Raw genomic sequence first — 12,614 nt, 5'->3', positions numbered from 1 at the left:
CAGGCAACCACGTACATCAGGAAGCCTGAAAATGGGGAAAAGAAGGCAGCTGCCGCCTCCTGCTGGTGTTCCCTAGCACCTGGTGTTCATGGGCGTGCTCCCTCTGACTGCATTCATCAAGCCAGTCCTAGCTGCCTGCACAATCACAGAACGACCCCTTCTGTGGCACATCTCTGCTTCTGGCAGTGGAAGGAATGTCTGTCCATGGAGTACTCCTGCAGCACAGAATATTAAGATCCAACCCAGTTCACATTTTACATTGTGAATATTTGAAACCCTTCAGAAACTTAATCTGTGAAGTACTCGTATGCTTTTCTGTCTCTAATTGTGCTTAACATTTAAATGTTGGTAGATTAATTTACTGCGAAAGTTAGAAGCTGCAATTCAAATCTGTCAAACCCATAACTCCTGAGCCATATGTTGGAGGCAAAAATGTCTTATTTTAGCATCTTGCCTGCTCATGTACTTTAGATCAAGTTCCATTTGATTGGATTTGTACATGCAGAGTACTGTGAGGATCTGATTAAAACTCTGATTTTCAGCAGCTGCTCTGTCCTTGAGAGTCTTATCACTTTCATGCTTACCTGGAAATAAGGTTATTATTTCTGCATTTATTGAGGCTGCAAGTTAATTTTTACTCCTTATAAAACATTTCATTAGCACAGTGAAATTTATTGTTACTGTTACATCATAATAATCTCTAGTGCAAACAGAAGAATTTCCACTTGTGCAAGGAGATATTTCCTCCCCTTTTGCCAATCCCCCCCCCTGCAGTAGTCCCCTGGCCATATGCCATCCTGCTCTGGAGGATCCCACAACAGATTTTTTTGGGTGCAGGTATCACCCCTCCCCACTGAATGCGTGAAACTGTTTCCACTTATACTACAAGCATTTAGGGAACAACTCAAAGAAAATACATGGAAGGGAGAGAAAAGAAAATAATGTACATATTGTGCATCAATTTTGTTGTGTTGCAACTCTCTCTTTATATATATATATATGTATATGTATATGTATATGTATATGTATATGTATATGTATTTGCCATTTTTATTATAGTAGGGAACAGGAAGTTGTTCAAAATTACAGTACACCAAATTAAGCAGATTTGGAACCCAGATAAGTTGTTGTGGTGGTGGTGGGACTGCTGCTGCTGTTTGTGGTTTTGTGTTCCTGGAGTCTTAACCTGCCATTAACAATGTGTTTCAGATGGGACACCCAGGCATGCCTCACTACCCACCCATGGGAATGCATCCTATGGGCCAAAGGCCACCCAATATGCCTCCAGTATCTCATGGAATGATGCCTCAAATGATGCCTCCAATGGGAGGACCACAAATGGGGCAGGTAAGTTGACTTGTATGTTTTTGTTATATAAGGAGCTTCTTTAAAGTGGCTTACATTTTTGAAACAGTAATTAAAATCTATTTTAGGGTTTTGCATAGTGAATTGATGTTTCCTATGAGTGGCACACAATTGCATTTTTTAACCCTTCCTTTTTTTGGTAAAAATTCTTATTTCTGCCTTCATTGCAACAGAATATTTCTTGCAAACAGGCAAATTATGTCTTGGGTCTTGCAGTTGGGGATGTTTACATTTATAAGAGCAATTAGTTAAAAGGTCATAAGGCGGAAACTCTTAAGTAGCACTGTGAAGCATTTTACAGGAGTTCCTGGTATTGGTAGTTAGAGGCCCTTGGGTTGTGAAAGCATTTTAGCCAGTCTGGTTTTGGATATGGCCTTATATACACAGAATGAAGAGTGCATCCTTTTGTGGCTCGAGTATCTTGAGAGGTATAGCCATTGAACAGTTTGGTTCTTTCAACCTGTTCTTACATATCTGCTCCCTCCCCAATAGTAGTCATTTGCATCTTCTGTGGTTATCTGGAGGAACTGGAAAGAACACTCTCTGCTTTCCTCTCTGGCATTTGTTTCTCTGCCAGTAGACCTTCCTCACCCTGGGGAGAAATCCCAGTTCGGTTAGTAGCTATAGCAGCTCAGATCTCAGATTCAGGAATGCCGTCATTTTGTCTGACTGTTATTGCCAGATGTCCTTTCAGTCTTGATACTAACATCAGTAGTTTGCCCCTCTTCTATGAAATCCTAGTTGAAGGTGAATAGTGGAGGCTCTCTGGCCTAGTGTGTAGTTAGCAGGTCTGATAGGTGTCTGGCATTCTTCCAGATTTTGAACGGTATGGCAGTTAGTACAGAAGAAGATAGTGGACCTTAAATAAAGATGAAAGTGGAAAAAGAAAATATCTACAGTGTAGCTTGGGCAGTGGCAATTAAGTAGAAAAACAATTGTATTCTGCAAGTTAGCTTTACTCTTCTTTGACTTAGGTTTCAGTAAAATTTTCATCCTTTTCATGCCTTTTGTCACCTAGTGTCTTACCTGTTCTATTCATATGATGTGGAAATCATAAGATGTAAATTTTAAAAAAAATGCAAATAAGTAGCTTAGAAATCTTCCATTTGCTGGTGTAGAGACAAATTGAGAGGTTTATGTTAGGTCAAGATGAATGTGAAAGGTCTGGTATTCAGAATATAGGGGGTTTGTACCTTAAACTGCAAGTATCAGGCTATTATCTCATTGCTTTCGGCTCCCAGTTTCTTCCCCTAAGGAACTTTATCTGTTAAAGGAACAGGTGGTGGATGGTTAGAACTTTGCTCCATATTTTTGTTCGCTACCTTATCTAGTGAAGGCTTTCCCACCATGCTCTACTTGAGGATTATCTTTGTTTAAATAAACATTTGTTGCTGTTAATGTTAGAATTCCACTTTTCTTATCCTTGATTTATAGAGGCTCTGGCCCTAGAAATATCCTAGAAAATAAAGACTGCTTCAAAGTAGTTAAAGCAGGGCTGTCAAATACACAGCCACTGGTCTGTATTGCCATGTGCTGTGGCTCAGATGTTTGATCTGGTCCCCTTGATTTTTGTGGCAGTTGGTACAGCACAAATTGCACTTCTCAAACCCTAGGAGTTGTGACATGGGGCTGGAATACTGTTTATGGCCTGAAGGCTAAGAGTTTGGCAGTTCTGAGTAAAGAATCCGTGATGTTTCTGACCTTACCTGGATAGAGGTTTTAAGGGAACATCTCGTGCGTGGAACACAATTATTTGGAAGCAGCAGTGGGGCAAGACTCCTTTCTTCTCCTGCTTCTACAGGATGGTGGGGAATGGGAGGGCCACTCCCATTCTTTCTTCTCTTCCTCACGCTTCCAAGAAAACCTTGTGGATTGAGGGTGGAGCAGTAGCCCTACCAAAAAACCTCTCCCTCCACACAAGATGGAAGGTAAGAGGGAGCAGTAACCTGATGCTCCCTGAAGATACATGGGAATGGGGTCACTTGGCCAACCTTCCAGGGGTTGTCACCATATTTTGGGGGGTGATTTCCCAAGGACTATATGTGGGACTCATCAGTCAAATTAATTGGCAGAATATGGCCAATTGAATATATTACTAGTATTTGTGCCATCTATTTTTGTTGCCATCCTCTTAGTTCCTAATAAGAACCAATGGAAAATATCAGAAATAGAACTTGCTGTATTCTAAACTTTCAGAAATTCATTTCCAGTTAAAATAACATGCAGATAAAAATGCAAATTAGCTCTTCATAGTAACTGCCTTGGGTCTCTGGCTTACAGTAGACCCACATGTATTTACTGCCTTGTGATATCATTGAAGAATTCTCTCTCACCATATTTATGATGATTAAGGAATAAGGGCAGTGAATGGTTTTAAGTAGCTAAGGTAGTTTGCATCCCTGTTGCATGCATTTCTCAGCTTTTTTTTAACAGTTCATGTTTTTGAACCCTGCAGTCATAATGCTTAAACTTTATAGTACTCTTCATCTTGGAACATCTTTGCAAGCATAACTCTTTCTCCAGCCCTGTGAGACAAGTTCTTCAGGTATTATCCTCTGTTCATAGATGAGGTAAATGAGCCCTCAAGGTTAATAGTTAATATAGGTCACAGAGGGATTTGGTTTGGGAACTTGAGTTAGAAGTTTTGTAGCTTAATTGATTTGGGCCCCTTTCATGCAGTGATTCCTGAGTAGTGCTAGTGTTTTGGGTGATTTTAGTATTTGACCACTGTCCTTTGGGGGCCCTGTATTTGTGAGAGAACTTTTCTGCTATTCCCTCTCCCTGATCCTCCTCTTTTTTCACTTTTTGTGTTGGGTTCCCTTTTGACAGATCACCACTAGCAGCTGAAAAATTTTACCCTTATCTTACCCTTATTTTTTGGCCCTGTAACTTAGATCTCCTTGCCTACAGCAGTTCTTCTGGTCACTTAGAGCCTTAGTTCTTTATAAATTGTCAAACTCTACTGTATTGTCTGATTTCTTCATTAGATTTATACAGACCTTTACATACTTTTCTGTATTCCTTTGTTTTGCCCCGAGATTTATATTGGAACAGGGTTAAACACTACTATCAGCATTAAAAGGCTACATAGCAATGTGTACTGAGTGGTAAACACATACTATAATCACATTTTGATTGTAGATGCCTGGAATGATGCAATCGGTGATGCCCGGAATGATGACACCCCACATGCCACATGCCCCCATGCAGCCTACAGGACCGGTAACTGTTAAAAATCTATCATATGTATTCAAAATCTGTTGTATCCTTGTATAGTTTTTTAGTGTAAAGTGGGTATCTTTTTCTGTTTGAACAATATCAACTTTAAACAGTGTTTTTAATTATTGATGGTTAATCAAAGGACAGAAACGGTGAATGGTGCAAATTTATTAATGTTGGGTACCAAAAGTCATGATTACTTCAATATTAAACTACATAATTTTAAGGGTTCTTTAAAAAAGTGCACATAAGCAGGTCTAAAGTGCATGTATACATCTCTTATCAAAATGAACTGTAAAACATTATCACCTTTTGGAGTTGAATCAAATAGTTTTTGTAAGTATCATTTGTTGCAGTCTCTTGACATTTACAATTTTTTGAAAAGTATTTCATTCTTAGGGCTAAGAAGGCATGTTAGTAAATGTGTTAGAATGATTAGAGTATAGAAATCAAAAGCCAATTAATAGTCTAGTTAGAAATAATAGGTAGTATCCAGAATAAGACATGCACCAGCAGAACGCTTCTGCTTCCATGTGAGGCGGAGGAATGATTCTGTCAGTTACCCTCCATCCTTTGAAGCCCTTGTGCCCTCCAAAAATATGTTCCCAAGGGTGTCACAATCCTCAGGGCAGGCACAGGAGGCTCTTGAAGGAAAAGGGGAAGTTCCTCCCTTCCATAGGGTGGGGGTAGAATTGTTCTGCTCCTACAGGTCTTTCTCTTGATACTACCTCATATTTTAAAAACATTTTTGTACAATGCACTTCTAAAAATTCTAAAATACAGATTGCAGATTCTATTAGCAGTGTACTTTTTTGAATGGTGCTAGAGTCTAAAATGCAGAGCTCTTGAACTCAGAATGCTCCACTATATTGCCAAATATTTATTGCAATAAGTACCATTGTGTTTCAGATATACAACATTTTACCAAGATTAATATAATTGTAGTTTTGATAATGTCGGATAATTGCAGTCTTCATGCATACAAGCTAGCTATTTTTTCCCCTCCCAGTAATCACTCCTCTTCATAGGATTCCCTGGAGACATGCAGCTAGGAGACATTTCCACAGCCATGTTGGCACCTATAGACATGGAAATGTTGCATTCTATTTCCATAGGGAGCTCAGTTCACACTGAGATTTCCCAATGAAATCACAAGTGCAAGAAGAATATTATGGAGAGAGAAACCAAGTCACGTTTATTAACAGGATCAATAATACCCTTACAAACTTGCTAAAAGGGGGACAAAGTAAGTGATAGGGCAGCTCTGTTTGTTCAAGTGTCTGCAGTGTTCATTGGGTGAGGAGAGCCATATTCTTCCTCCTTTATCTCCCAGTAGTCTGTCAGGCAGTGTCTCCTCTAATTTTTTTCACCAGTGAGCAGAATGAGTTTTATTCTGTGCAGCAGTATCAAGGCAGTGTGCGCACATGTGCATTATTATGTGCCAGTGCCTTATAGATGCAGAACACACACACACACACACACACAACCCATTGGAAGGAAAAGTAAAGGAGTGTATTTTACAATTATATCTATTTATTAAGTTGATTTTTACTTTGTTTTGCTTTACATTTAAGCATAATTAAAACAGTAAAACATTTTGTAACCTGTTCTAGAAACATGGTTGGAGGATTGCATATAATTTTAAAAAATAAAACAGGGTGGGTCCTGTCCCGAGTATCAAAAGACCAAGGAGGTGGTACAGTGGGAAAACACCAGCTTTCTGCCATACAGAACTTTGGGAAGCTTATATAATAAGAATTGATCAATTTTTTAAAAAATTAAGTATTGGATGCTGGTATAGCACCACAGAAAGAATACATCTTTCTGCATGCCAAACCTGAAGTGAAAGAGAATTTTGCTGTTTTTAAAAGACAGAATATACAGGTGAAACTCGGAAAATTAGAATATCGTGCAAAAGTCCATTAATTTCAGTAATGCAAATTAAAAGGTGAAACTGATATATGAGACAGACGCATTACATGCAAAGCGAGATAAGTCAAGCCTTAATTTGTTATAATTGTGATGATCATGGCGTACAGCTCATGAAAACCCCAAATCCACAATCTCAGAAAATTAGAATATTGTATGGAACCAATAAGACAAGGATTGAAAAATAGAACAATATCGGACCTCTGAAAAGTATACAGTGTACTGTGCTTGATTGGACAGCAAACCCGCCTGACCTGACCCCATAGAGAATCTATGGGGCATTGCCAAGAGAAGGATGAGAGACATGAGACCAAACAATGCAGAATTGCTGAAGGCCGCTAATGAAGCATCCTGGTCTTCCATAATACCTCATCAGTGCCACAGGCTGATAGCATCCATGCCACGCCGCATTGAGGCAGTAATTGCTGCAAAAGGGGCCCAAACCAAGTACTGAATACATATGCATGCTTATACTTTTCAGAGGTCCGATATTGTTCTATTCTTCAATCCTTGTCTTCTTGGTTCCATGTAATATTCTAATTTTCTGAGATTGTGGATTTGGGGTTTTCATGAGCTGTACGCCATGATCATCACAATTATAACAAATTAAGGCTTGACTTATCTCGCTTTGCATGTAATGCGTCTGTCTCATATATCAGTTTCACCTTTTAATTTGCATTACTGAAATTAATGGACTTTTGCACGATATTATAATTTTCCGAGTTTCACATGTATATATTTTTGAAAATTGACTAAGCACTTACTGAAATTAAAAAAACTTGAAAAGCAAACGGTGGTAAATATGCTTCAATTCCTTTTTTGTGGGGGGAGGGGTGGTATGGAAGGTAAATTCTTTTTTAAGACATGTGCTTTAAAAAAATTCTGAACACATAAGGAAAATACCCCCACTCTAACTTTCCACTGGGTTATAGTTTTAAGGTGCAAAGTATAGTTTGCCTACAGTTCCTTGTACTGAAGTTTCACCTACTCATGGTAATGAAACCTCATCCAAGTATAGACTTTCCATACTGCAAAGAGGTTTATCTTGCACCTTACAATAATGCACAACAATGAAGGAAGGAAGGATTCTGCTTTATACTAGGAAGAGGGGAGGAATCAGCCTACATGGAGAAAATGCAAAGAAACCAAGACATGGCTGGCTTCTATGAAAAGAACTCCTACCTCAGTCTTTTGTGGTTCTTTGGTTTGGAAAGGTCAAGTCAGTCAGATTCAGGAGCAGTGAGGACATACCAGGTACCACGGGGTCCTTCTTTTTTCCCTAGCCCTCCATCCAGCTCCGTTAGGTTAACACTGCTGCCTTTTCCCTGCCACTGTGTTGGCTTATCTTCACTCATCCAGAGGTGGAAAACTGGCTCTCCCACTCTGACTGCAGCAGAAGCCTGTTGGAAATTGTGACAGTCATGAATGCACCTTGTCGATATTATCAAGATGCGCGCTCCTCCAGCCTTTATAGAAGGGCAAGAGCTGGATAAATGACTCTCATGCTTGTGTGAGAGAGCTGATTTTCTGGCTCTGGCCAGGGCAAGAGCCAAGGCGCCGGCGAAAGCCACCAGTGGGGGCAGAAAGTCACAAGCAGCTGGCAGGCATCACTCCAGATGGCAAAGGCACATATTCCAGCTGGCTCAGCTGCCTCTTCCTTTTAAAAAGAGCCTTTTCCACCAGTCATTTTGGAATATCCAAGTGTGCCTAGCACAGAACAAATGGAGGGTCATGGGCTTCGGGGCTATTAAGTTGAGGCTTAACTCTTGGATACACTTTTTCCTGAGTGGTGTGGTGTGTGGGACTGCTGTTTCCCTATTCAGACATCAGCACCTATCCTGACTCTGAGGAGAAAGTGCCCCCAATCTTTCACGGTTGAATAAATTAGCTTGCCCAGCCTTCCCCTGAGTCGGGTCTAAGGTGCTTATCCCACTCCCATCCCTCCACTTGGGGATTCTCCAAAGCGGCAATTGTGGTGCAAAATGGCAATTCTCCCCTCCTTGCTCCCAGTGATGAGGCCTGTGCCCTCCCCTTTATCTTGCCAACATATTATTTCTTGTTTACACAGTCAGACAGGTGTTATTGACTGGTTTGTTTTACCCAGACATTGAGTCCTTCTCAAGGACCTGGGATGGCTGAATTTTATCATCAATATGTTGGTTATTATAGATATCGTCGCAAAATATAGGCTGTTCCCAGTAAAGTTGCTTTTTGTAATTGGCTGATGGTGATTTCTGTGGCCCCTATGGTGTTGAGGTGCTCTTCAAGTTGTTTTGGAATTGCACCCAGGGCGCCAATTACCACTGGGATTATTTTGGTCTTTTTGTGCCACAGCCTTTCAATTTCAATTTGTAGATCGTTGTGTTTTGTGATTTTTTTCTATTTCTTTTTGTTCTATTCTGCTATCCCCTGGTATTGCTGTGTCGATTATTTTAACTTGCTTTTCTTTCTTCTCGACTACAGTTATATCTGGTGTATTGTGTGGCAGATGTTTGTCTGTTTGTAGTCGGAAGTCCCATAATATTTTTGCATCTTCCTTTTCTACAACTTTTTCAATTATTATTATTATTAAAACTTTTATACCGCCTTTCCAAAAGGCTCAGGGTGGTATACATTATTTGCTTGCTCTCCAGGAAGGGCTGGTTTGCCCAGCCTGCATGAGAGTGCCTTTGCCCAGCCGATTGTTCTTCCCCATCAGCTGGAAGGAAAACATAAGCTGAAGGAGCCCCAGCCCATCGCAGCGTGGGGCAAGAGGGAGACTGTGGGCTGAGGCTCTGTGGCCTCTTGAAATGGCTGTGTGGGAGGCTGGGATTCTGTATTTGCACGCAGGTTAGAGGGAACGTAGATCCCAGGTACCCCAGCCTGACTGACAGAACCACAGTGGACATCATAAAGGACTTTTTGCTATTGTGGTTCTCTGCACTTACGCTACCAGTGGAACAGGAACTACCCAAAGGCAAATGTTGTGCAAGGAGTTTCTTAATTGCACATCTGTGTCCTTGTGCAAGAGGATCTACTAGCACAAGAGATGGTCTGGAACAGAGGGGAATTTCTTTATGTAATGATGTGCTGTGTCCTTGCACTACTACAACAACATTTATGCTAGTGCAAGATTAGTCAGGTTGCTACCCACTAAATGTGGCTTTCGCATCACATGTAGTTTTGTTCTTAAAGAGTAGATTTATTTATCTTTAAATTAGTGTGTTATTCTGGTACTTCATGTGTTTGCATTAACTGTTACATGCTCTGATCATTTATGTGTATTGCCTATAAAACTCTCAATAACTGCAAGCAGAATTAATTGTGTGGTCTATATATCTGTCAATCTCTCTCCCCCCCCACCGTTAAAAACAGGTTACAATGACCTGTAGCAGTACTTAGTAAAAGTAGCTCTGCAGTTGAACCCTCCACCCCATGTCTTAGGCTTCCACACCTTAGCTTATTCTTCTGCATTTACATTTGTGTGGAATGTCTTTAAACAGCAGGCTTCTCAGCACTCAGCTTTCCAGGTAGCAGCCTCTGACTTGTACTGAGCATATGCAAATGATGGATTTGTTCCTTAGAAGGTATAGGAACATTAGGAGCATGTGCTGTGAGTCAGGGGCATAGAGTCGTCTGGTTGACTGATGACAATTTTAAATTGGCCTAGGTGACTAGCTGAGTGGCTGGTTCCATCTCTATTTTTATTTACATCAGGCTGCATGAGATATTGCTGCATTTTTATCCTGGGGTGTTTTTTTAAGCATTCAGGGTGCTCCCCCTCATTGCTTCTTAGTAAGAATAAAATATACACTATTTTTTATTGCTGTTATGGTTTCCACAAGATTTTTTTCTTATGCTCAAGTTCAGATTTTTTTCCTGATAGTTTTTAAAATCTCAGTTTTTTCCAGTAGTTCTTCAGCTATTATTTATTTATCATAATTATTTTCTGCCTGATATGTGTATCCCTAGGCGGTATATATAATATAAAATACAAGAAGTATAAAACAGAATAAAATGATCAAAACAATTTTACAAAATAAACAGTTAAAATTCATTAAAAGGCTGAGAAAACAGGTGTGTCTTAAAGGTCTCTTTAAAAGCAGCCAGAGATGGAGAAGCTCTTATTTTGACAGGGAATGTATTCTGGAGCCCTGGGGCAGCCACAGAAAAGGCCCGGTCCTGAGTAGCCACCAAATGAGGTGGTAGCAACTCTGTCTGGACCTCCCCAGATGATCTTACTAGTTAGGAGGGTTCATGATAGAGCTGTGCATTCTCAAAGCTATTCTGCCTCCAATACTTTGGAATCCTTTAAAATTGCTACTAGAATTATCCAGGCGGAAAACACCTTTTCCTGTTTATCTGTATGATACACAAATCACAAAACTGAACAATACATATTTCAGATAAATAATTTGAACATATAACAAATTACTCCTACCAAATTGGACTGTCATTCTCAATATCTTGTACCTACAGAGTGAGTTTGTTTTATATTTGGAGAAGGTGTGAAAGGCCTGCTGATACTATGTAGAAGTCTTGCCACCTGATTGTGTGTTGAACATTTAGTGACAAGGCTTTCAAAACTGTTTGAACCGTTTTGGAATCTGTTCAAAACTGCTATGGGGGTGTTAACTTTATAATCCTATAAATATCTTAGCTGAAACAAAAGACGTTTTCTAGTTAGACCAAATTCTAGCTGACATGCCAAAAAATGGCATGTCGTCATCACCTGTCATTTGTCAAGTGTAATGTTTCTGGCCTTTTGTATCATGTTTTTCACAATAATTACTTCAAACAATAGCTGTGCATAAGGTTTTGATCTCAAGATTAATGGGTTCAACTAGCAGACTGCCTCTCTGGCAATATTTAAGAAGGCTGTCAAAATCCTCCTCTTCCATGAGGCCTTTAACTGAACCTTTTATAAGTGCTGCTATTTTGTTAATTCCTGATAATTTTTATGGCTCTACTGTACTATTTGATATATTTTTAATTGTGTCTTTAGCTGTATTTTATTGTGACATTTTATTGTTACTTTTGTTAGCTTGCCCTGTGAGGCCAGTATGCTCAAAGTTGAATGAATGAGTGTGTGCTTAGTGTCAGCTTCTTTTTAATGTCCAGGAGCACAAGGTATGAGAAGCAGAGGTTAAAAGTGCCCTCAGCTATATTAGTATTGCCTCCTGCTTCCCTCTAAAAGACACTTAGGGAAAGTAGGACATTGGTGAGAATGGAGGATGGTGCTTACTATATCTTCCTCCCTCCTCCTATGTAGATATCTGAAGCTGGTACAAAACATACCCTGTTGGTTAGCAGGGCTGGTGTGTGTAATCTGCATTAAAATAGTGCTGACTATTTGTTCCAGAAAACTTGAAAATTAGATCAGTTAGCATGTAGGTTCTGTAACTTTAAATATCTTTGTTTCTCTACAGCCAGGAGTGAACAGTATGGATTCTCAAGTTGGTATGTATAAATAATCAATTGCATTTTTGATAATGCTAGCCAGAAGAGGTGCAAGAATAAAATAAAAAAGTATATCTACCTAAGGAGAACTTGAAAACATCCCATCCCACCCTCTAAAAATTTTTTTCAAGCATCCTTTGCTTAAAAACATCTTAAATAATCTTTTTTTTAGAAGAATTATGTGCAGGTTCTTTGAGCATTTTCTTTGAATAGAGCTTTAATAGAATTTATTGATAGATGTACTTGAAACATTCAGTGCTGTGGCAGGAAAAAGGCTGCCATGTCAGTATGTGACTGTATCTAGGTATGTACCTGTCACAAGAATATAATTTCATAACATAGTCTACTTAAAATAGGTATATGCAGCGACTTTTAATTTCAGCATGATTATATTAATATATTCTCAATAGATTATAGCAAGTCTTTGTGCAAGGAAACTTCCACAAGGGACCTGTAGTGCCCCCCTTTGCCACAGCAGCCCACCCCAGTCCCAGAAAGTCACTTCTGTAGGCCGAGGATCCTCTGCAATGGGATGAAAGGGGCATGAACCTCTGGAAGGGAGCAATTGCCAAAAATAAGGGGGGGGGGGCACCTTCTATGTGCAGTGCTTTGCTTCTCTCTGAGGTTCGGCAAGTCTCTCCACTCCCCTGCAACCCCCCATG

At 39.8% G+C, this 12,614-nt stretch overlaps 1 protein-coding gene across 1 annotated transcript in view; it reads left to right on the top strand.

Moving 5' to 3' along the window:
* Nucleotides 1–12,614, top strand: part of PRPF40A (pre-mRNA processing factor 40 homolog A) — a 56,486-nt gene that overhangs the window by 2,678 nt on the left and 41,194 nt on the right. Inside the window, exons 2-4 of the mRNA XM_053258747.1 lie at nucleotides 1,210–1,347; nucleotides 4,507–4,587; nucleotides 11,922–11,952. Coding sequence (XP_053114722.1) covers nucleotides 1,210–1,347; nucleotides 4,507–4,587; nucleotides 11,922–11,952 — 250 coding nt within the window. The remainder of the gene's footprint in view (nucleotides 1–1,209; nucleotides 1,348–4,506; nucleotides 4,588–11,921; nucleotides 11,953–12,614) is intronic.

This window comes from Hemicordylus capensis, chromosome 1, assembly GCF_027244095.1.
Source record: "Hemicordylus capensis ecotype Gifberg chromosome 1, rHemCap1.1.pri, whole genome shotgun sequence".
NCBI classification, from domain to species: Eukaryota; Metazoa; Chordata; class Lepidosauria; order Squamata; family Cordylidae; genus Hemicordylus; species Hemicordylus capensis.
This window is presented reverse-complemented; position numbering and strand designations above follow the sequence as displayed.